A 21,312-nucleotide genomic window follows, 5' to 3' on the forward strand; every position below is an offset into this window, starting at 1 on the left:
AAAATCCTAAGTATATCCTACATCCAGAAATGCATTTGCACTTTAAATGGCACAGCCATGCATAACTTAAAAGAGGAGACGTATAATGAGACTGAGAACACCACACAAGTAAAATATTGTGCAGATACAGTGTGCTCCACCACAGCTACACAAAAATACTATTTCCTCAAAACTAAGCATCCTTTATACCACAGCATCATGGAACGGTATACATCAAACGCCGAACAAATTTACAGATTACATGAACGTTTCTTTTTCTCTTCAAGAAAAGATAATTTACCTGAAAACAACAGGAGAGGGCCCACAGAATTTATGAAGGGTTTTCTTTATGTTGTCACTCAGGGTAGATTCATCGAGGTACCAGGTGCTTTGATCTGATGCAGAGGGTCCAGCAGTGGGATCTTGACACAAGAACACATACACAGATTTTGAAGAGATTTTCCTCTGTGTGCCCAACCACAAGGATTATAGGGAGTATGAAGCAGCATGACTCAGTTTATTTCACCCACTGCAGAACTCACTATTCAGATCTCAAAATATTATAATTATCTGAATAAATGGTAACACTTAATGGGAGACGTAACTGGCATGCTGAAACAGCAGCACTACAGCCATGTGGACTGGGAGAAACATACAGATTGTGCCAAAAGAAACCCACGAACTTCTTTGAGAAAAGATATAGACTTTTGTACTTGGGATAGAAAACCCTATGCACCAGTACAGACTGAAAGTCAAATATCTGACTAGTTGAAATGGTTTAGTGATTACAGTAGGCACAAAGCTGAACTCAAGCCAGATAGGATTATAACAGAGGGATGCAGAGGCACGGAACACTGACCTACAAGGAGAGATTGAGGAAGCTGGGCTTGTTTTGACTAAGACAAAGGGGTAAGGGATGATCATTAACAGCCTACAGCTACTTGGAGTCACAGACAAATACCTATTGACATTGAAAGATAATAATAAAAAACCGAGTATTCAATATTGGATATTAGGAAAATGCTGGACCAGAAGGATAACACAGCATTAAAACAGGAATACACTATAACTTCTCTGATAACCAAGACAGGCTAAGCTAGCCCAAGCCACAGCTAATTCATTAGAGCGTTACCAATAATCAACCTGCTACATGAAAGGAGAGATTCATTCCAACCAACACTTCCAGGAACAAATGGAGTTCAACAGAAAAATCTTCTGTTAGAAAAGTGCATTGTCTAATACTGCCTTTCTCTGACTTCACTCCGAGGAGTCCATTTCAGCAACAATTTCCTGCAGTTGCACTTCATGCTTGCTTGTACCTTATCCCTTTTCCTAGACCTTCACTTCCAATCCCAGACACTTGGTAACCTATCAGTACAGAAACTCAAGGCAATAGGAATGTACCTATTTTCTGTCTTTAACACAGATTACCAAAATAACATATAACAAGGTTACCTGGAGCTCCACACACTGTGTTGATTGCAGTTGACTGAGAAGATAACAGCTCATCCAGCAGACGCTGAGCAGTTGGAAGAATCTGCAAACATAAAGCAAAATCTCTGTTAAGCTGTGTTTCTTACCCTAATATAAACAGCCAGAGATCTGCCTAGATTTTCCTAACTAAAGGACTCACAATATTTGAAGTATCGAATACATGTTTTCAGAAAGGACAGTAGAGGGTGCTAAGGGTTATACAACAGCAAAGTAGTTGTTACACTTCCCTCTTCTTTCTCAAAGCAAGCATAACATCCAAAGCTTACTTCCTATGTTCACACCCTAAGAAGTACACAAAAGAATCATAGGTTATCAGTTGCTTTCTCATTTCTTGAGGAGGAGACAGAGCAATGCTGCAGCAAATGCTGTGAGTTATGGAGGTATGGAAGTGAACACAGTTAAGGTCACCATTTTCCTGCACTTTTAAATGTTTCACATTTCTTGTTCCTACATCATTTCTCTCAAAACCAAAATGATGGGAACATGGATGCAAACTGTAAGTTACATCTATACATAACTTTTCAGTAAGACCTTAGCTAATTTACCACGCACAGAGAGACCATATATATTTTAACTTAAAGTCAGCAGTAAACTAATGCAACGTCAGCACTAAATGAATGCTGCCATAGCTTCTAGTCAGTTCAGTGCATAAGCAGAGAAGGCTCACACCTGACCATGCGAGTCCTGAGTAGACATACCCCTAAGGTGGCCTTTTTGAAAGAAAGAAATGCATAGCAGGAAGCTGTTCTCCCCTTACTTTCAATCTAAGTCTGGACCGAGAACTTAGATCCACTTAGTCCTTGGCATACACACTTAGAACAGTTTAGAAAGTTTAGGATTTAAATGACTTGCAGCAGAAAATCTGATATTTCCTCACCTTTCTCCATACAACAGCTGCAAACATTTCACATTTCTACAAAATAAAAGCATGTGAATGGCCTAAACTAATTTTACAGCATATAGTCAAGATTCAGTTCAGTATATTAAGTATCTCAACTCAGAAATCTCAGAGACCAGCTATGAGACTGCTGGAAGAATTCAGGGCATGTCTTCCATTTTTCAAGGGAATTACACAACAAAGATTAATATGCATCTGCCAAGAAAACCTAAACTTTTCTGTTGGGCAGCAGTGTATCAGACTATCTGGCAAGATAGTAATAATTAAATTGTCCAGATGCCTGGATACACAGCTGGTACACATGAAAGGAAAAATAAACCCTGCAAAAAGAAGCAGACAGAATACACAAAAGCATTATATCAAGCAATTCACATGCTACCCAGGAAACTAGTGATACCACTATCAATTTTTTAAAGCTCTCCTTTATTAAACATCAGGCTAGTCACATAAAGCTTTGAGCCCTTAAGGAGGGAAGTGGTCTTCCATTTAACACAGCAAGAAGTATACAATATCAATGCTCAACCCTCAGCATCAAAAAAGGTGGTTTAGTTTAGTTGTTGGGGTTTTTTTTTTTAATTCGTCATTTTTACTTCATGTGATTTCTTTGTTTCCTAAGAAGATTAGTATTTCTGCAGGGAATTTAGAGGGTGTTTTATCATCAGAATATCTTAGTGTCCCAAGCACACTATCGTAATGTCAGTACATGCTGACAGTAATGCAAGTCTTAAACATTACGCACACAATATTGAAATGATACAAACTTGTGCAGGGCAGCGTCTCTCAACCTCCTTTGGTTGAACAAGCAAAAAGGTTGCCAAGCCCTTATACTTTTAATTTTAACACAAACATTTCACAGTCACCTAGGTACATTTGCGCAATATGTGTAAGCATTTTAGACAGATTACAGAAATGACCTGACCTTGAACTACTCTGTTATTTAAAGAATAATAGAGCAGATTTTACCTTTAGCTAACAATACATAATGTCTATTACTTTCCATAACCCAAATGATTCTTGCAGATCACCAAGAGATTGCACTGGGGGAAGTTAAAAGGTCACCACTTGGGTGCATTAGAAAATAGATACCTGGAGCATACAAAACACATCCCCCCCCTAGATAGTCTTATCCATTTAATCAACCAAAAAGCACAAAAAGAGACATAACTTGATTTATTATCACCAAACTTTTTCACCACCCTGTAGTTATTTTACTGTGTTTGAACTTTACTTTCTCAAGCTAATACACTTCTCTTTCTTCTTTTAAGACACTTCTAATCTTTCACTCAGCAGTAGACAATGTCAAATAATGGAAAAAGAAGCTTGAAAAGAGCAAGAACTAAAAGCCTCCCCTGCAACTTACAATCACATAGCAAAACCAGTCACCTTGTAACAAAACATTGCGTAAATTCGTCCAAGATAACAGCAAGTGAATTTAACAAAAAGTCAGTCCATCCCTATTGATTGTCCCCATTTACCTGTTGCGGAAGTTCACTGATTAGGTACTGAGCAAATTTTTGCAATTGGTCTCTTTGTAGTCGAGACAAGGACTCAGAAACAGGTGCTCGTAAGCATACCGCAGATGCCTGGATAAAGAAGAGGATATGTAAATTGCCATCAACAGATCAGGCATAATGAATTGCCCGCTGAGTGGACAAAGTGTCATGAACAGTGGCTATGCTGATGCATATCATGCTCGGTCTTTTCCTGTCATTACATAGAGCACTGCAGATAAGATGCAAATAAGCTGTCTACATTTTATCAAAACTGTTTTTAAAAGCTGCCTGTCAAAAACTGCCTCAGCAGCTGCGCTGAAGATCTGTAGTTTCTAGCAATTGCACAAATACTGGCAGGGATTTTGCAAACAAACCTCTAAAATGGGACATAATTCTTCAGGCGACTGGCAAAGCAACCAGCTCTGTGGGGGACATTTCACACTCACAACTGCCTCATTTATCTGATTACAGATTTTTTTTTTTTCCTCGTAAAACAAGCCCCTTCCCGTATCTTCAAGCAGCAAATCATAAGTATCAGTTTCTTAACTTTGTTCACTACTTGGAGTAAGAAGTACCCGAACGGTACCCAACTAAAATTTAACCTGGAAGCAGAAAAATGCACTTTGATAATAAGGACGCTTCTGATAGCAATTTATCTACACAGAACAACATCCCTTGGCTTATAACTTGCTACTCAGCAGCTAATATACACAAACACGAGAATGCTTTTGCTGTTACCTTTCAGGTGGAAGAAAGGAGTAGGGGGGAAGTGGTCATTTTTATCTTATACAGGGTTCAAAACTGGAGAGTAAATACTGTTACTGAAAATTTTCAGTTTTAATACCCACTTTTTTTAAAATGAAGCCATCTGGAAGCAGAACTCCTTTTTTTTTGGCAACTTTCCTGCTCTAATACAGAAAGTGAATTGATATTCCAATGATTACACCTAAGGATGAATTTAAGCCTATCACTAAGATAGCTCACCGTGAAATGTTATCAAGCTTCATTAAGTTATTAGCACTCATTTAAGAAACTGGAGTTGATCACAACCACATTAGCTATAAAATATTCTGCAACAGCAGAAAACTTTCGGTTTATTTTATTCATCCACATTTCATTCTCTCTTAAAATAAATTTCTCATTGCTTCATAAAGATGGAAGAAATAAACCTCTATGTAAGTCTGACCCCCCAACATGTTGATTGTACCTGTTTTCACCCGAAATCTTTGGAACAAGAAGCACCTACTTTTTCTACTTTTTCCTCTCTACAAGGCCATACAGAATGGCAGCAATCAAGTAAAATTATAAACATTCTAAATATTTGAAATCTACAGGTCAAAATGACACTTATCTGTCTCAGTATGAGTTAAAATTAATGGATGAAATAAAAGGCCAGCAGTGATCAAAATTACTTTCCTTCTGCCCTCAGTGATCCTACAGCCTAAAGAAAGAGCTTTCAAATCCAACATTTACTGAGAATTTTAATAAAAGACAAACTATCAGTGATCTTCCAATCCTTGTAGAACTGAGAAAAAATGAGTAACTAGCATTTAAATGAGAAACAGGAAGGGTCCAAAAATGACTGTATCTACTTTGAGCAATTTGCACAGTATCAAAGGACATTCTGCAGTTTAGAGTCTCAGTCAACTCGCACTGTGGACTGCAACTGTGGGTGCACATTTGCACTATCTGAGAGCCAAGAACAATTTCCCTAAAGAGTGCACACGTTGCGTAAAATTGTAATGACAAGAGACTCGGAGAAGATGATGCTGGAGGAGAGCAGAAGTGTCTGTCCTTAAAGGCCTACATTGTGTATCCGGAAGAGACAGAGCGCCACGACGTGAGCACACCACTTGGCCCCAGCTCCACAGGTACAGCTGCATGATGTGATCCTGCATCGGTCAAACATCACCGCCACATTGTATGCACCTTTGGGAGACATCATCTGTGGGGGTACCACAGTGGCACTCAGATGGAAACCTGTTAAAATTCAAAAGTACAAAGTTACTATTGTGATGCCTGGGAGACAGATTCAGATAGCAGGAAAAATTAGGTATGTGCCATTTAAATAGCAAAATAATGTCTAGCAACAACATCTACACTGGGATGGACATCAGTTTAGAGTCTCTAGCACTTTCTTCCCAATCAATTATGGCAGAGTATTAGCAGAGAGACATAAGACACTGTAAGAGGTTAAACAAAACCAAACAGATTTTAATATATTCATATATATTTTACAAAGAAAAGCAGGACTGGATAAAGTCACCAGTGAAAAGTGTTAATCAACTCCAGCAACAGCGCAGAAGATGGTGACTTCTTGAGAATTACTTCCAACTCCGTCTATTGTCACAATTTTGTAGGACACTAAAGGCAGCACTTGTGCCTCAGCACTTACTATTAACTTGTGCCTTCAGAAGCTATCTATTTCTCTTAAATCACATACCTACTTACACTGTTACAAAAATCCTATTTCCATAAAACATGTACTCAGAAAACAAAACAAAAAAACACTTGCTTAAACTAAAATAGACCAAAAAAAGGAAAAAAATTCAAAAACAACACTTAAAGGAACCCAACCCCACAATTCTGTGAACAAATGCATAAATTATAAATAGAATTTCAGGCAGAACAATAGAACACTTCATAAGACTTGGCTTTATGAAATCTTATGAGATGGAGTGCATCCCAGTCGTACATGCAATGAGTCTTACATTACAGCCGAGGGCTGCCCAAAGGCACACATATTACAAGCAGGAAAAGGTCATCAGGAACATGAATCTTCTGTTTGTCTTTAAGGTTCCAATCACCAGTAAATCATCATCTGCAGCAACGAGTGTCACCCTCAGACCCTTTCTGTTAGTCTCAAATTCATTTTCAAAGCAGCATACAAAGCACAAAAGGTTTTCAATGCCATAACCAAAATTCTGTCCAACAATCTACCTTAAGTGAAAAAATATGGCTTGTGATAGATGACTAAAAAATTTCTCCCTCATCAGCACAAACAAGTCTACACTATTAAGCTTTTATTAGACAACTGTGAGGTTATTATAAAGATGGCGTTCAATGTGCATATGACCTACTAAATTCCATCTAAAACAATGTGTAGTATTTCCTCCTCAAAATACAATCCCCATGCCAGTGCAAACTTAGTCTTACCTTACTTAACCTTTCTACTTCTGTTCAACAAAATTCAAATCCTCTTCCTGAAGCAGGTGATTATTTTGATTAGTACACATAATGCCCCCCCACCCCCAAGTTCTTTAGCCATTTCAGCAATTGGAACAGAATCAAAACAAAAGAAGGCATTCACCACAAATTCACTGTGCAGCTTATTACTAGCTACAGTTCTAATTTATATTCCACACTTGGATAACACAACCCAAACAGTTCAGCCAGTCCTTCTAGTACACTGGAAGCACCTCAGACTAATGCCAAAACGCCCTAATTTTCACAAAAGTAAATTAAGCACTTCACAAACCGTAAGTGCAGCAATTCTATAGCACCGAGAAAAACAAGTATTCTAAAGGTGCTGGAGAAGAACAGGTCACAGCTATGCACTCTTCTCAAGCTCCTATCATGCATATTTCATCTGTATATGAAGACAGCTAACTGATTAAATGCAAAGAGGGAAGAATTGCTACAAGGAGAGAAAAAACAAACACCTTAAGGTCTTCAGCAAGACATATCACAGCTTCAATACAATTTGTAGCCTGTCCCTGACGCTGCTAATTCAAGCAGACCTGCCTGACTTTTTTGCCCTGCCAACCTTGCTGCACTGGAAAAATGCATGTGGAACAGCACAGGAAACCACACTAGGAAAAATACCTGGAATATATTAATGATTAACACAAATATTCGGACAAATACCACAATTCAGTTCTCATTGCATAGCTAATCAAAGTCTGAACCTGCAAAGACAGAAAAGGTGACAGAGAGGGAGACCAGTCATTACTTCCTAGCCCAACACTTCTGATAAATAAAATGGTCATCCAAGAGCACTTGTTTACAGTCTAGCTGCAACTGTTTTCTCACTGGCTGACCACAGCTCTAACCTACCTGCTTGAATATGAGGACAAGAGCCATTCCTAGAGCACACTTGAGTGATTCAGTTACCTCACTGGGATCACCAGGAGCGTTCTTTCCCTTCCCCACTACCTGATAACATCCTATCAGCTTCACACAAAGCAGTACATTACTAAAAAATTCACTTACATGTACCAGCAGTATTAATTTTGCCACTGTATGCAGCCTAACAAAAAACTAAGATGTACACATTCTATTCTTGGAAAGCTCCATTCCCACGAGGCCTCAAGAATGGGCTGCAGGCCAGAAGAATTGCTCTGTCAGGAGCCTCACTCCCCATACCACCATTTGTTTTAAACGCTCTGTGCAGACCAAGTTTAGTGCTTCTGTGAAAACATTTAGGCTTTCTACACAAAGAGTGTGAGCTTCTCACAAACATCAGATTTACCTCTTACACACAGAACACACTTGTCAAGCAGCCATTAACAATGCTTTGGAGGATGTCTGGCCCATGAACACTACCAAGAGCTATCAACATCAAGCAGTGTTAGCACTAAATCCAGTGTGATACTCAATTAATACGTGTGGTTTTATCAAACAGAAAAGCAGAAAGTAATCAACTGCTGCATGGACCGGGTCCATGAATTTTAGGATAACTATGTTGGCTGTGTCAATGTCTCTTGTTCTTATATTTATTTTAAAAAACAAAAATCATTTATTGAGAAATTATAAGTTTGTTTCTTTTTCTGAGTCTCTATTAGACCTCACAATTTCAGGTGGAAACAGAAATTTGAAACACCCCAAACCACTCAGTAAGCAACTGGATTTAAACAGATTGAACAGTTTAAGCCATCTATGAATTAACACCACCCTCCTAAGAGCACTACCTGTAATACAGTTTCCAGGCTTTCTTATCTGATATTTGACAATTCTGATGCCTCTATTGCAATGGTAGCAAACAAGTTCTATTATTCTGCATGGAATTTAAGAGCTTTTCCTCCAGAAACTGAAAAACAAGATGACCATGATTACTCAGCTACATTGATGAGGAAAAATATAGGCCTTATACAGACAGCCTCTGCAAAAGAAATGGGACAGAAGAGCATAAAAGCACAGTTCAAACTTTATCCCGTTAATCACAATATCACAGTACACTGCTTACTCTTCCTCAAAACTAAATCTGCTCTCAAAAAGCTGCTTCATTTCTTGCATTTATTTTCACCTTTGTTAGTACATGAATCTGCAGCCAAACACCCTAAAACCATTTACAGCAAACAACTGAATTTACAACCACCCACTACCCTTCTTCTGGGCTGCTATTCTTAGGGGAAAAAAAAAAAGTCCTTCCACTAGATAATGTTTCTCTGCTAAGGAGAAAACAACATTACTGTTTAAACAAATTTCCTTCCTTCCCTTCCAAACACATAATCCTTTGTCAAGAAGCCCAGTTGCTATACGTGCGCAGCAGAAGTTTCTCCCTGGTGCTATTGTACACCACCTCCTCTTCCTTTCCTCCTCCCCCAAGCATTGGTTTTCAACTAACACCCCCCACACTTGGTTAATTTACATTTTTTTACACCTCGTCTTTTTAATTTATTAATGAAACAAGTTTTGACCACAATCTAAGCACAGCATATTAAATTTTATGTTCTTTTCCACTGTCGAAGTCACAGGAAATTATTGAATTTCAGCAAGTTTCCTTTTAACTCATTTTTTTTCCTCTCTCAAACATTTCCCTGCCTGAAGTTCAGCCTTAGAGGTCTCTTACAGCATCACAAACCTGACATCAGCACATTACATATGCACTCAAAATTCAGTTCTAGCTTGATTTTGTTGATGATCATAAATTACTGTCTGGTCTCACTAACAACTCATTATACCTTATCTATAAGGAAGTACTTCCATTTCAAATAATTCCTACTATCATTATTACAGTAGATAACAGTCTAGATAAAGCCCTTTCACACCCTTTCCCTCATATTCAGAAAATAGTTCAAAAATCTCTTGCAATTTGCATGATTGTCTCCTCCCTCAACTTTCACAACATGAATTCCTTTTATATTCTTTATTAAATGTATTCATTTTTCATTTCATGAAAAACCTAGAGTCCAGTTTCTTGTTTAAGATAAGGTCAGTTTTCACAACTGTAAAAGGTTAAAACAGCAAGATAAGTGAAGAGAAGCAAGGATAAATCTCACTGTCTAACAACATTCTGCCTTAAAACTACCAGAGTACCTGTATTATAAATATAAGTACTTTGCTAAAAGAATAACATTTAAGCCTGTAAACTTAATCTTTGCCATAGAAACACTTTAGGCGAGGCATTAATTGGATCAGGCTGATAGCCAATTTCTCTTCATTAATGATGAGTTCAAGCATTATGGAGACAAAATATTGCATAAAGTTTTCCCCAAAATGTTGAGACAGAGTAAGGGTCAAATTTGCAGAACTTATCTGGCTTTTCACTTAATTTCACAGCTGAGATGATAAAGGCTGAAATAAAGACATCATTTAGCTTAAGACATTACATAAAACACATCTAGCATGGATTTTAGTCTAGGATACAGAAAATCCAGTTTTGAGATGCTGAATGAAATCCAGAGACATAAAACCGCAGAGTTCTTACCTATCTGGAGAGGGTCTTTGACTGCCCTCACTCGGAATAGCTGCTCCCCTCTCTGGAACTCGTCTGCACTGCCATTAGCCAAACACGAGTACAACCTGCAAGTGACAAACATAACAAATCTAGATTGGTAGTTTCTGAGGAACTTCACATTAATATCCTCTGAAATATAAAATCATTTACACCAACAATCACGTACAATCCAACCTCAGCACATCACAGTAAAACCTCCTTTTACTACTAGATGAGTTGGCCACATGGTCATTTGAGACTTTTTTTTTTACACCTGTGCTCATCAGACTAATGACCATGTGCAACCAACAGCTGATGTGCTCTGCTCCATCACAGGTGAACTTAATTACTGTACCGGCACTTCGGGCACTCACTCCCAAACTGATACTAAAATGTTAGATGAAAACATTTAGGAATTGTCAGGATGATTCTTTCTGAAAAAGTATAAATACTATTACTATCCTACAAAATTCCAGATGTGTGGTTGCATAGGTAGGCAACCTACAAAAAAAAAAAAAAAGCTTCAGGCAAAAGACATCTGCAAAATATCTAATAGCACTGAGGTTCTGATTATGCACTCAATAAATCAATGGGGAAACAAAAGAAATACAGTTACAGTACCTTGGCTGTATCCACTCTGATTACTGATCAGCAAATTCTGATTCTTTTACTTATACCAATCAAAAACTTGGAAAGTATTTTGAGATAACCCTCCCTAATAACTTCTGAGCTCAATTAAGTTCTGAGTGAAGCAACAGATTCAAACAGGACAGAATACTATGTAAGCATTACCTAATATCTTCCTCATTTTCAGGGAAACTCCAGAAGGCGATCCGAAGCTGTAGTTGCTCAGGAACTGGAGGATAAACTTTTTCCACGACCTCAAATGGAATGTGAAATGCAACCTGTTTTGCAGACAGTTCCACCAATGGGATCACCAGCCCATCTGGCAAGACAAGAAACAAACTGCAATTAGCAGTTTGCAGCAGCACAATCAGGGAACTAAACTGAGGAGAGGGAAAAGGCACCAGAGCAGAGAGCACATTCCCACCTAACTCACCAAATTCAAAGACCCAGCAGATACAGATACACAAGATTTTAGTGGAAAGTCATTTTATTTCCCCTTCTGACAGCCAGCACAGCTAACTGAAGAACATTACTATTGTTAATTAGTGCAACAGTCAGCTTAAATGTCACTGTTGTTTCCTACATCAGTAACAGATACCACAGAAGGTAAAAATCGAGATATATTAGTACTCAAAATTGCTCTGAGCAGTGAAAGGAGAGGTATTTCTTAGTGGTTTTACTGCACTTTTTGTAGAGGCTCTTTATCCAAGTCTTTCATTACACAACATTAAAAAAGAGATAATACATAAGCAATCTCTATCCTTAAAGGTACAAGATCTGAAAAAGACTTCAGTATGAGGTGAAACACCTGTGCATTCTTTCCAAAGAGGCTGCAAGTGAATGGTATTTCTTTTCACAACTGTGTGTGGGGTATGAAGGTCACACAGAAATAGCAAAACCACACTGGGTTGACAGAAAAGCAGCAATAACAAATATAGCAAACCATTATTCCATGAGCATATTTTACTACTACATATATTTTTCTTTACAGTTGCAATGGACTAGGACTCAACAGTACAAGCAGAACAGCAGTAGCAGGATCACTGCAATTACCCTCCACCTACTCATTTTACAGCACAGGTGTTCTCCTTCAAGCCTAACCAGGTAACTGGTTGAGTTTGTATTGAACTCAGTTTCATCAGCTGTACTGTGTTAATAGTAGTCTGAAGGAGCCAGCAACCAATTAACCAGGACAGCTGTCTTCAGCATGCATTCAGACAGCACATAGTTTAGATACTGTCAGAATAAGGTGAATGCAGTAACATCTGAAGTGGAAAAAATAATCTAAAAAGCAATAATCTTATCTATAAAACAAGGATTTCTCTAAAATGTTTTATATCTAGATGGAAAAAGATGTGGAAAAGAAATGGTAGAAGATAACTGAGAAGTAGAAATTATTTGGATGATACTTTAAGGATGAGTGAATTCACAGTAGCCAAGCTGGTATGTAACGTAAACAGTAAAATTAAGATGTTAAACTGCCTTAAGTTTCAAGGGTGATGTGCCCTGTGCAGCCACGGTGATAGAGCAAAGGATTCAGAACAGAGGGACTACCCCATTTGGCCTTCTGTACATTCAGTTGGACAGCCCGAGTTAGGGGCTTAAATTATACAATGTTTTTCTCTGAATACTAAACAAAGAGATCCCCTCCAAAAGTTTAGATATACAAATCTGCTACTGGGGGATTTATACCTGCTTATATCAAAAGGTATTGCCAGTGAAACACATGAAAGGTATTTCCAAATACTACAAAATACACTTTGAAGGGAAAAATAAAAATAAAAATAAGGAAAAGGCATCACGGCTCCCACTCAATGCAAAGATAAAGACAGTAAGGAAGACTGCAAAAAGTATAAAAAAATAGTAACAACATAGCAATAAAATCAAGATGTAACAGAATATCAACTAATCTGCAGGATATATCTATCTGAGGGAGAAAACAATTTTACACTGGGCTTCCTCTTGAACAGCAGACATGAACGAGCCAAAGAGAGCAAAGGAAACTCCTACTGTCCTCCAAGAATAAAATTACAGGCAAAGCATAAGCAACCCCAACAATTCTGATGTACACTTTAAGTGATCAGCAAAACCCAAATCCCAAGTCTAGAAGGGAATCTGAGATAATCTGATCAGTACACCCTACTAGCAGGCAGAACCAAGCACTTCTCAACCATTCTGAATAAATCATGTTCCATCTATCTAGTGCCACACGGAACGCACTAACTCTTACTTAGGACCATCCTACCCTTTTTCTTACTAATTCATGTGAATTGATTGTATCATAGTTTTATAATAGCTATAATTTTAGCACAGACACAATTATTCCTGCAGTAACAACAGCAACAACAAAAAAACCCAACCCAGCCCCAAACAGCCAGGGCAAACTACACATACATGCACATGCCTTCACCAGTGGAAGCAAATTCCGTGCCATCAGGGCTTAATGACATAGGTGTGCTACATTTCTTAATCTTTCCTAGTACATGGCAGGCAGTAGCAAGTTACAGCCAACAATTATCCATAAAAACAGATCATGTCCCAATAAGCTCTTCAGTACAATAACAGAGCTTCCATGATAGATAAAGAGAGAGAGAGGAGACTCCGCTTGAATAAATAGCAAAATAGGGGCCAGGAGTTATCAAATGGAACTGAAACAACTGGACCAAACACTGAATATATTTGTTATCTAATTACTTTACTCCTCTTGGATTACTTTCAGTTGACACATGTCCCTAAAAATACACTATATGTTCAATATATATATGAACAAACATAAATTCAAGGAAAAAAAACTGCACAGAATGAAATAAGACAGTGCAAAGATAAGACGTTGTTTTTACACCTTAAGGAAAATAAGGTAAAGCTTGTTAGCAGAGCAAGTAAACCATACAGTGTAAGACATCTTAGACTGCACTCCCTTTTAAGAGATGTGTCTACAGCTTAGATTTTATAGCTCTCTCTAGTCTACATCTCACATTTCTCCTCACCTCTACCACTGGCCTCAATCCAAAATGCATCAGAGTGGAAAAAAGTAATAGAACTATAGATAGAACAAGGAGATGGGGAAAATGAAGTGAAACACTTCTGCTATCAGAAGAGAAAATGAGATCAGTAAAACTAACAAGAAATACATAGTGTGTGATCTTGACCAGTAAAGGTGTATGCAGGGATGTTATAAAACCTGTTTTACAAATCTCATTTTAAAAATGGTAAATATTACAATTCTTTTGGCAGGGCCTGCCATGTAGAAAGATAAATCTGAGATAAATCTGTCACTGTGGAATGTCACTTAATCAAGCAGAAATATATATATTAAGCCCTGAACTTAAAGCAGTGACATATTTTCTCCCTAATATCTCTTGAAACCAAAGTGCTAATGGGAGAGCAGACAAAGCTGGGCACTGAGCTATAACACACTTAAATCAAACCTCCTAAAAAATGCTTATCTTTTTGTTGTCTTCTGCACACTCCTGCACTTGGTTCTATTTTAATCTCTCTTCATTTATCTTTCCAAAGTTTAATCTCAATGTTGATGTGTTGAAGAAGTACATGTCAGTGCAGTATGTTCCTTTCAGACTCCAACTATGCAACAAACATCAGAAAACATTACCTTTGTCTTGAATTCTGCTATACTGTAAAGAGAGAACTTTACACAATCATCTAAGGTGAATATTGCAAAATGAATCATGACATTTTTAATTATACATTTCATCTCCATTTTGAATATAAATTATACTCCAAGATGTTTAGGCCATTACTTACATCTCTTTCCCTATTCTTCCATTTTGCTGCATAATCAATGTGCTATTAATAGCAGGATACATGTATTTAAACATAAAAGAAATTCTCCTCCGAGGATAATACACAAGGTATATTGCAAATGTCTGAAAAAAGGGTATTTTCACTTCCTTCAAAAGCATTTCTCACACAAAACTCTTCCCACAATGCCCATAAGAAGAGGCATTCTGTAAGACAGCTGACTCAACGGGTCACCAACACATCACCATCTGCTTTTCTGTCACACTGACACAGGCAGATCTTAATTCTGTCAAAGAATCATAGAACGGCTTACATTGGAAGGGACCTTAAAGATCATCTAGTACCAACTTCCTGCCACAGGCAAGTTTGCTACCCATCAGATCAGGCTGCCAAGGGCCCCATCCAACCTGTCTTTTAAGAGTGCCTCCAGAGATGGGGCATCTGATTAATGTTTATAAATATCTAAGCAGAGGTGGGAGGCAAATGGGTGAGGCCAGGTGATGTGTAGCAATAGAATAAGGAGCAATGGCCTAAAACTTGAACAAAGGAAGTTCTGTACAAGCACATGGAAGAACTTTCTTTACAGTAAGGGTAACAGAGTACTGAAACAGGTTGACCAGAGAGGTTGTGGAGCCTCCTTCTATGGAGATATTCAAGATCTATCTGGATACCTACATGTGTGACCTATTGCAGTATATCTGCTCTAGCCAGGGGGTGGACTCAATGATCTCTTGAGGTCCATTCCAACCCCTGTGATTCTGCAATCCACAGCTTCTCTGGACAGCCTGTTGTGCCAAAGTTGGAGGAGAGAGGATTCAGGATAAAAGAGTTTAAATAGAACAGCTTGAAAAATTTCCATTGTACAGACTCACAGACAACCCACAGGAGTAGCTAGAAAGCTGTATCACATAATAGAAAAAGGATTAGCTAGACCTGTGCCTGGAGGAGGCTATCTAAAAAAGCACACTAGATTAAAATAAAAAACAAAACACAAATGAAAACAAAAATCCATGTACCCAACAACAAAAAACCCAACCAACTCACTTGATGTACTCTTTCAGGCTTGCATGGTGGTTCTTACTACTAGAAACTCATCTCTTTCCAAAAAAGTCACCACACATTGAGTTGGACCTTATGCGATCACACAGTTGGTCTCTGTGTAGCTTGTAGTGGACACACACACATATTGCATTGCTCTGGCACAAGTGGAGCAAATTGGCATTCTCTAGGCAGCTCTGCAGATGTACCAAAGACTGAACAGGCACAAAGAAAGAACTCTTGCCCCAACAGCAACCAATACAAGAGAAGAAAACGAAACTGGAAGGCCAAGGAGTAATGAAGCTGTGCTAGTCACCCCATAGCCCAGTCAGACTCCAAGACTGAAAAAAAGATGCATCAGTGTCAGACCCTGACAAATGAATGGACACAAGCAATCCCCCCAAACTCTAACCCAACTTGACTACCTACTGAATGAAAGGTCGAAGAGTCAGTGTAATATTCAGTGATTCCCAGCTGTCTTGAATTAGTATTCTTCTGCTTAATAATTCCATGTTCCATTTTGTGCCAAGGGAAAAAAAAAAGACGGCAATTTTTCTTGTCAAAAACAAGCAAACCGCAGTATCGCTAAAAATAGGAGGTTCTTTCATTCTACAGATCAAGGAAAAAATGAGAAACTGCATGTTCTGGCTCCTAAGTTACTTAAGCAGTGTCAGTCTTCAGAAAATAAGCAGCTCCTTTACCCTGGAACAGCTTCTCTACCAAGTTAAAACAAAGTTTCAGCAATTTCTTTCTCAGTTACCACTCCAAATCAATTCCCTGCAAATCTCCTCAGCATTAACAAAGCAGCTGCAATAACAAACGGAAAACAGCAGATTGTGGAATAAATTCTTTGGTGGAATTCATTTGTGTGAGTTACTCAGATGCTAGACAGAACAAGAAGGCTGGATAAGAAAATAATACATAGTAAGTGGTGAAGGAAGGATGCTACAAATGCTGCTGCTGATTGTTAATCAAGCTTGCTCAGAAATGACAACCAAAAGGAACATTCTGATTTGACGTCTCCTTTCACAAACACTTTTCTATTTTTTAAGACGCTCACATACTCAGACCAGACTACCAAGTACAGCCAACATTTTCAAAACATAATGGAATTGGAATTCAAAAGACTTGCATTTACTTCTTATTTTCCTCACCGAGAGTTATACAACTGTCACTGCTTTTCATTATCATTTTTCACGAATGAAATTACATTAAGAGCAAACGTGGCGAGGTAGCAAGTGCAGAGATATATAAAACCAAGCTGAAAGCAAGAAGAATTTGGGTAAGCCTATGTCAGATCTAACCCACAGAATGACATTTTTATGTTCAGAACAGTTTAGAAGTGGAATAAGCAACAGAATGTTTTCATTTGTGTGTACTGGACAAGACTCACAAGATTCATAGCCAAAAGCCTTTAAAAATACAGAGCCCAGATGGGGAGATAATGGTCCATAATTAGAAACCTCCCACTTAAGAGAAAATCTGCAGCAACTACTACCGCACAAATTCCATTGCAACCACCACAGTAATATTTTAAGAATGGCTACTTATTACTTTATCCAATGCCAAAAAAAAGCTAATTTTATCACAAGAGAGTGTCTAATTTATCCTCAAAGTCTCAGCTATCTAAAGCAAAAGCCATAGCACAGAGTCAAATGTAAACTCAATCTGGCTTCTGAAAATTTCCCAGCACTGCAACTCAAACAGTTCATATACACAACAAAAATATTTGCTTGCTCAAACTGCCTGTTTGCTAATGTATTTACACTTCATTTCAAAACCAAACACATACATCTTCTGACTAAACATATCTTGACACTGTGTCTTCTGCCTCCATAATTAGGAAGCAGGAAAGTTTTGTTTTTAAACTCAGACCTTAAAACACATCCACACACCAGAAGTTAATACTTTTATTTGTTTGTTTAGTACACAAATCTTAGTAGATTTGAATAACGTACAATACTAAATTACATTACAGATTTGTGGTGGATAAGTGTTTTGGGGTTTTTCTTAAGTGTCAGTAAATTCGAACACGTTGAGTCCTGCAGTTCCTCTTCTGGTCATCAGAATTATTAAAAAAAAAAACATTTCTGAGCAATCTACTGCACGGTTGGTTTTTACACTCACTTTCTACATATATACTGAACTAAGAAAACCAGCTGACTTAATTTTCCACATCATCACAGAAATAACTTTGCCATTGTCCTAAGATCAAGCACTGAGTGCAACCCAGACCAATTTTTCCTAGGGAAGCTGAGCCCGTATCATAGGAGGATACATACACAACACACACTCAACTTCTCCTGGCAGCTGTTTCAGTATCTGAGTGAGCTAATAAGTATTTTATCCTGAGGTTACTGTTTTTCAGGTTACATCTGTCCTGTCACAAAGTGTTCAAGCATTGCTCCTCATAGTGCTTCCACAGGATTTCAGGAAGCACACAAAAGCCCTCCAACAAGAAAACCGGCAAGGCTTTATAATCCTATCCAATACCTCATAAGAGAGCTAGAACTCAGAAGATGCATCGTGTGTGTGAGGTCCAAGAGTACAAACCTACCAGGAGTTTAAATGAGCAGGAGTATGCAGAAAATCGCTTAACCATGTCCCAGCTTCCCCTAGAGGATTCTTCATTTCTTCCTGTTCTACATCACCAACAGCAAAACCATCCACTGCTTATATAGTGGTCATGATCTACCCTCAGAAATACTTTCTTCTCAGATGCTCTACTTACCAGTGCCCTCCCTTTTAAAGTTGAAACAACACTGAAAAGAACAGGCAATCACAGATAAGTGAACAGAGCATCTTAGAACAGAGCTGTGCAGAACACAGCAGGGGAGTTGGAAAGGACCTACAAAGATCACTGAATCCAACTGCCTGATCACTTCAGGGCTCATCAAAAGTTAAAGCACATTATTGAGGACGTTGTCCATTAGTTAATCATCTCAATGATTAAACCACAATTTAATCATTAAGAAATTACAATTTAACCAAGTAATGTAGCACCAGCATTCACAGGGGAACTTAGGACTACAGAACAGAACGAAACCAGAAGTCTGATGGACTTCTTAGAAAATAAAGCAAAAAAACAGCTCTTCACATTAAGAGGCTACAATGTACATCTAATGGGAGGCAGGCTTCTCTTCTAGGAGCATCTGTTTGCTTCTACCCCTCTCAACTCTACCTGCAGTTTCTGTGTCAGCAAAAATACTTTCAGAGGTACAACATCAGAAGGAACACTCTCTTCAGAGCAGTATGACATTAATAAGAAAAATAACCAACCCTGTTGTGTTATTCTCCTTTCACCACTGACGAGCATGACTAAAGATTTAATTGCACCCAAGTAACCTCTAATTGATGAGCAGGCAGCCCACTACCTGACCATCCCTGAGGTGTCTTGCACTTACTAGGCTGAATAAAAGCCACACATATGAAAACAACGCCTGCTCTCCAAAGGTCAGTTGGCTGAAGAACAGATTTACCTTCATCTCACCCCAGTTTGTGCTCCTTATGCCCTTACAGCATCCTAGCTGGACATTCTTCATGTACTGAAAACCAAATCTCTGGAAAGAACACTTGATTTCAGCCTTCAGAACCTCAGGGCAAGGCAAAGGTGGAAACTTACGGGTAGCATTTAATAACCAAAAAGATGTTTGATGGTGGAGGGAAAGGAAATTCAGGTTAAACCAAATGTCATGATTTCTGAACTCTAGGACAGAAACATCTGCACTTTCCTACACCACTGAACTCACACTCCTAAGATCCCAGCAAAAGATCCCTGTCACTTAAGTTCTGCCTCACAGTTCACATAAGATTTTGTTGCAAACATACACAAAGTATCTACAGTAAATATCAGCTTTGAACATATATCAGAACCTCTCCCAACACAAGTCCAGCTCAGAACAGAAAGCTGTTTTTTACACTCAATTCTACTGCTTCACCCATGTAGCAACTGCAAATGCCTGTACAGTGCTGTGCTGATGCAAATAGAGTGTTTGATATGTTGCTGCCACCTTATGTGAGATAAGATTTATTTGTCTCTTCAGAAGCTCTGAATCTCAAGAGAAAAATGTTGGTAAGCTCTTTCCTCAGCTCTCCCTCTCTGTAACATGACCGAGATCCAAAAAACTCTAGCACCAGCATTAGGCAGGCAATACAGCATTCACGGCTTGACAACCTCCTCTGGAAACACAGACAAGAAATTCTTTATCCAATCACCCTTCAATTTCCCTCCCTAAAAATGGAATTCATTTCAAAAAAAGAGCAGCCTGGGCAAGCAACCGACAGCTGTTAGAAAACCTAAAATGAGCAGCAGATTTTTGTAAAGAAAGACAGACAGTGCTACAAAACAGTGTATTCATGCCAGTGCTGGCCAAGGTTTCACAACAAATTGGGCAGCTTGCATTCAGAGTAACTCTACAGCTGACGAAGCAGATCAGCTGCAGGCTCGGCGTTTTCCTGGCACCGCTGCTCCCTGCGCTCTCTCTGTGTAACCCACACCGTGCACACACAGCACAGAGATCAAACAGCTCCTGCTTCCTACAGGGAAGGCTCCGTGCTACCGCTCATTTCCACTCATGCCCCATGCAAAGTATATTATCATCATCTCAGAATTATCCACAGCAGTAAAGGACAAGCAAACAAGTTACAAAGATCAACACGGATCAGATACTATTCAGAATGCAGACAAACGGAAGTTAAACACAAATCAAAAATCCAGACTGCATCACATCTGAGCACCTATTTCTACCAAATGTATTGCCATGCTTTCAAATGCTGAAAGGATGTCATACAAAACACCATGCAACCTGCACTATTTATCCACTCTGTATCTAGTATCCATTCTGAAGTTGCGCATGCCCAATTAATCCCTAACCAGCTTTATCCTATGCCCACCATCCCAGGGCAGTATCACAGCCTCCAAACAAACACACCAGCAAACACTGAGGTGCTGCATTGCAGAACATCATCAGAATGAGATCCAGCCCATTCTAGTGGGGCTTACAGGAAACTGATTGTCTGGAAAGAATAGATTAAGTATGCAGCTTTCTCACCTCTAGGGTGAAAAAATAAAAAGCTAAAAATACCCAAACATCTGTCAGCAACTCAAAGAAGCCCCTGCCTTTTGGTATCACCATTGGAAAACCACCAGAGATTTAAAAATCCATTTCCTGTGACAGGAGTTGAAGTTGCATACCTAAGAGCTTCTAAGAAAATTCCCATCCGACTCATGGTTTTACAACCTTGGGTTTTGTAAAAACCTCCCACAGTGTAAGCTGGGGTGTGTGTGTGTATGAGGCTAACATCCCACTCAGTGGCACTCCCCAGTGCAGCTCAGAGGTGCCAGCACAGCCCCAGCTGCTGCTGTG

General features: G+C 38.7%; 1 protein-coding gene across 3 annotated transcripts in view; it reads right to left on the bottom strand.

The window, feature by feature from the left end:
• ZSWIM8 (zinc finger SWIM-type containing 8) overlaps positions 1-21,312 on the bottom strand; it is a 58,050-nt gene that overhangs the window by 23,945 nt on the left and 12,793 nt on the right. For all 3 annotated transcript variants that reach the window (XR_014948610.1, XM_015866634.3, XM_085554383.1), the window contains exons 2-7: positions 11,315-11,468; positions 10,514-10,608; positions 5,672-5,844; positions 3,847-3,954; positions 1,435-1,516; positions 281-401 (exon numbers count right to left, since the gene is read on the bottom strand). Coding sequence is in view for 2 of the 3 variants with exons in the window: in XM_015866634.3 (XP_015722120.1) it covers positions 281-401; positions 1,435-1,516; positions 3,847-3,954; positions 5,672-5,844; positions 10,514-10,608; positions 11,315-11,468 (733 nt within the window). In the remaining variant the exon portion in view is untranslated. The remainder of the gene's footprint in view (positions 1-280; positions 402-1,434; positions 1,517-3,846; positions 3,955-5,671; positions 5,845-10,513; positions 10,609-11,314; positions 11,469-21,312) is intronic.

This window comes from Coturnix japonica, chromosome 8, assembly GCF_054131305.1.
Source record: "Coturnix japonica strain WE chromosome 8, WE-NBRP24, whole genome shotgun sequence".
NCBI classification, from domain to species: domain Eukaryota; kingdom Metazoa; phylum Chordata; class Aves; order Galliformes; family Phasianidae; genus Coturnix; species Coturnix japonica.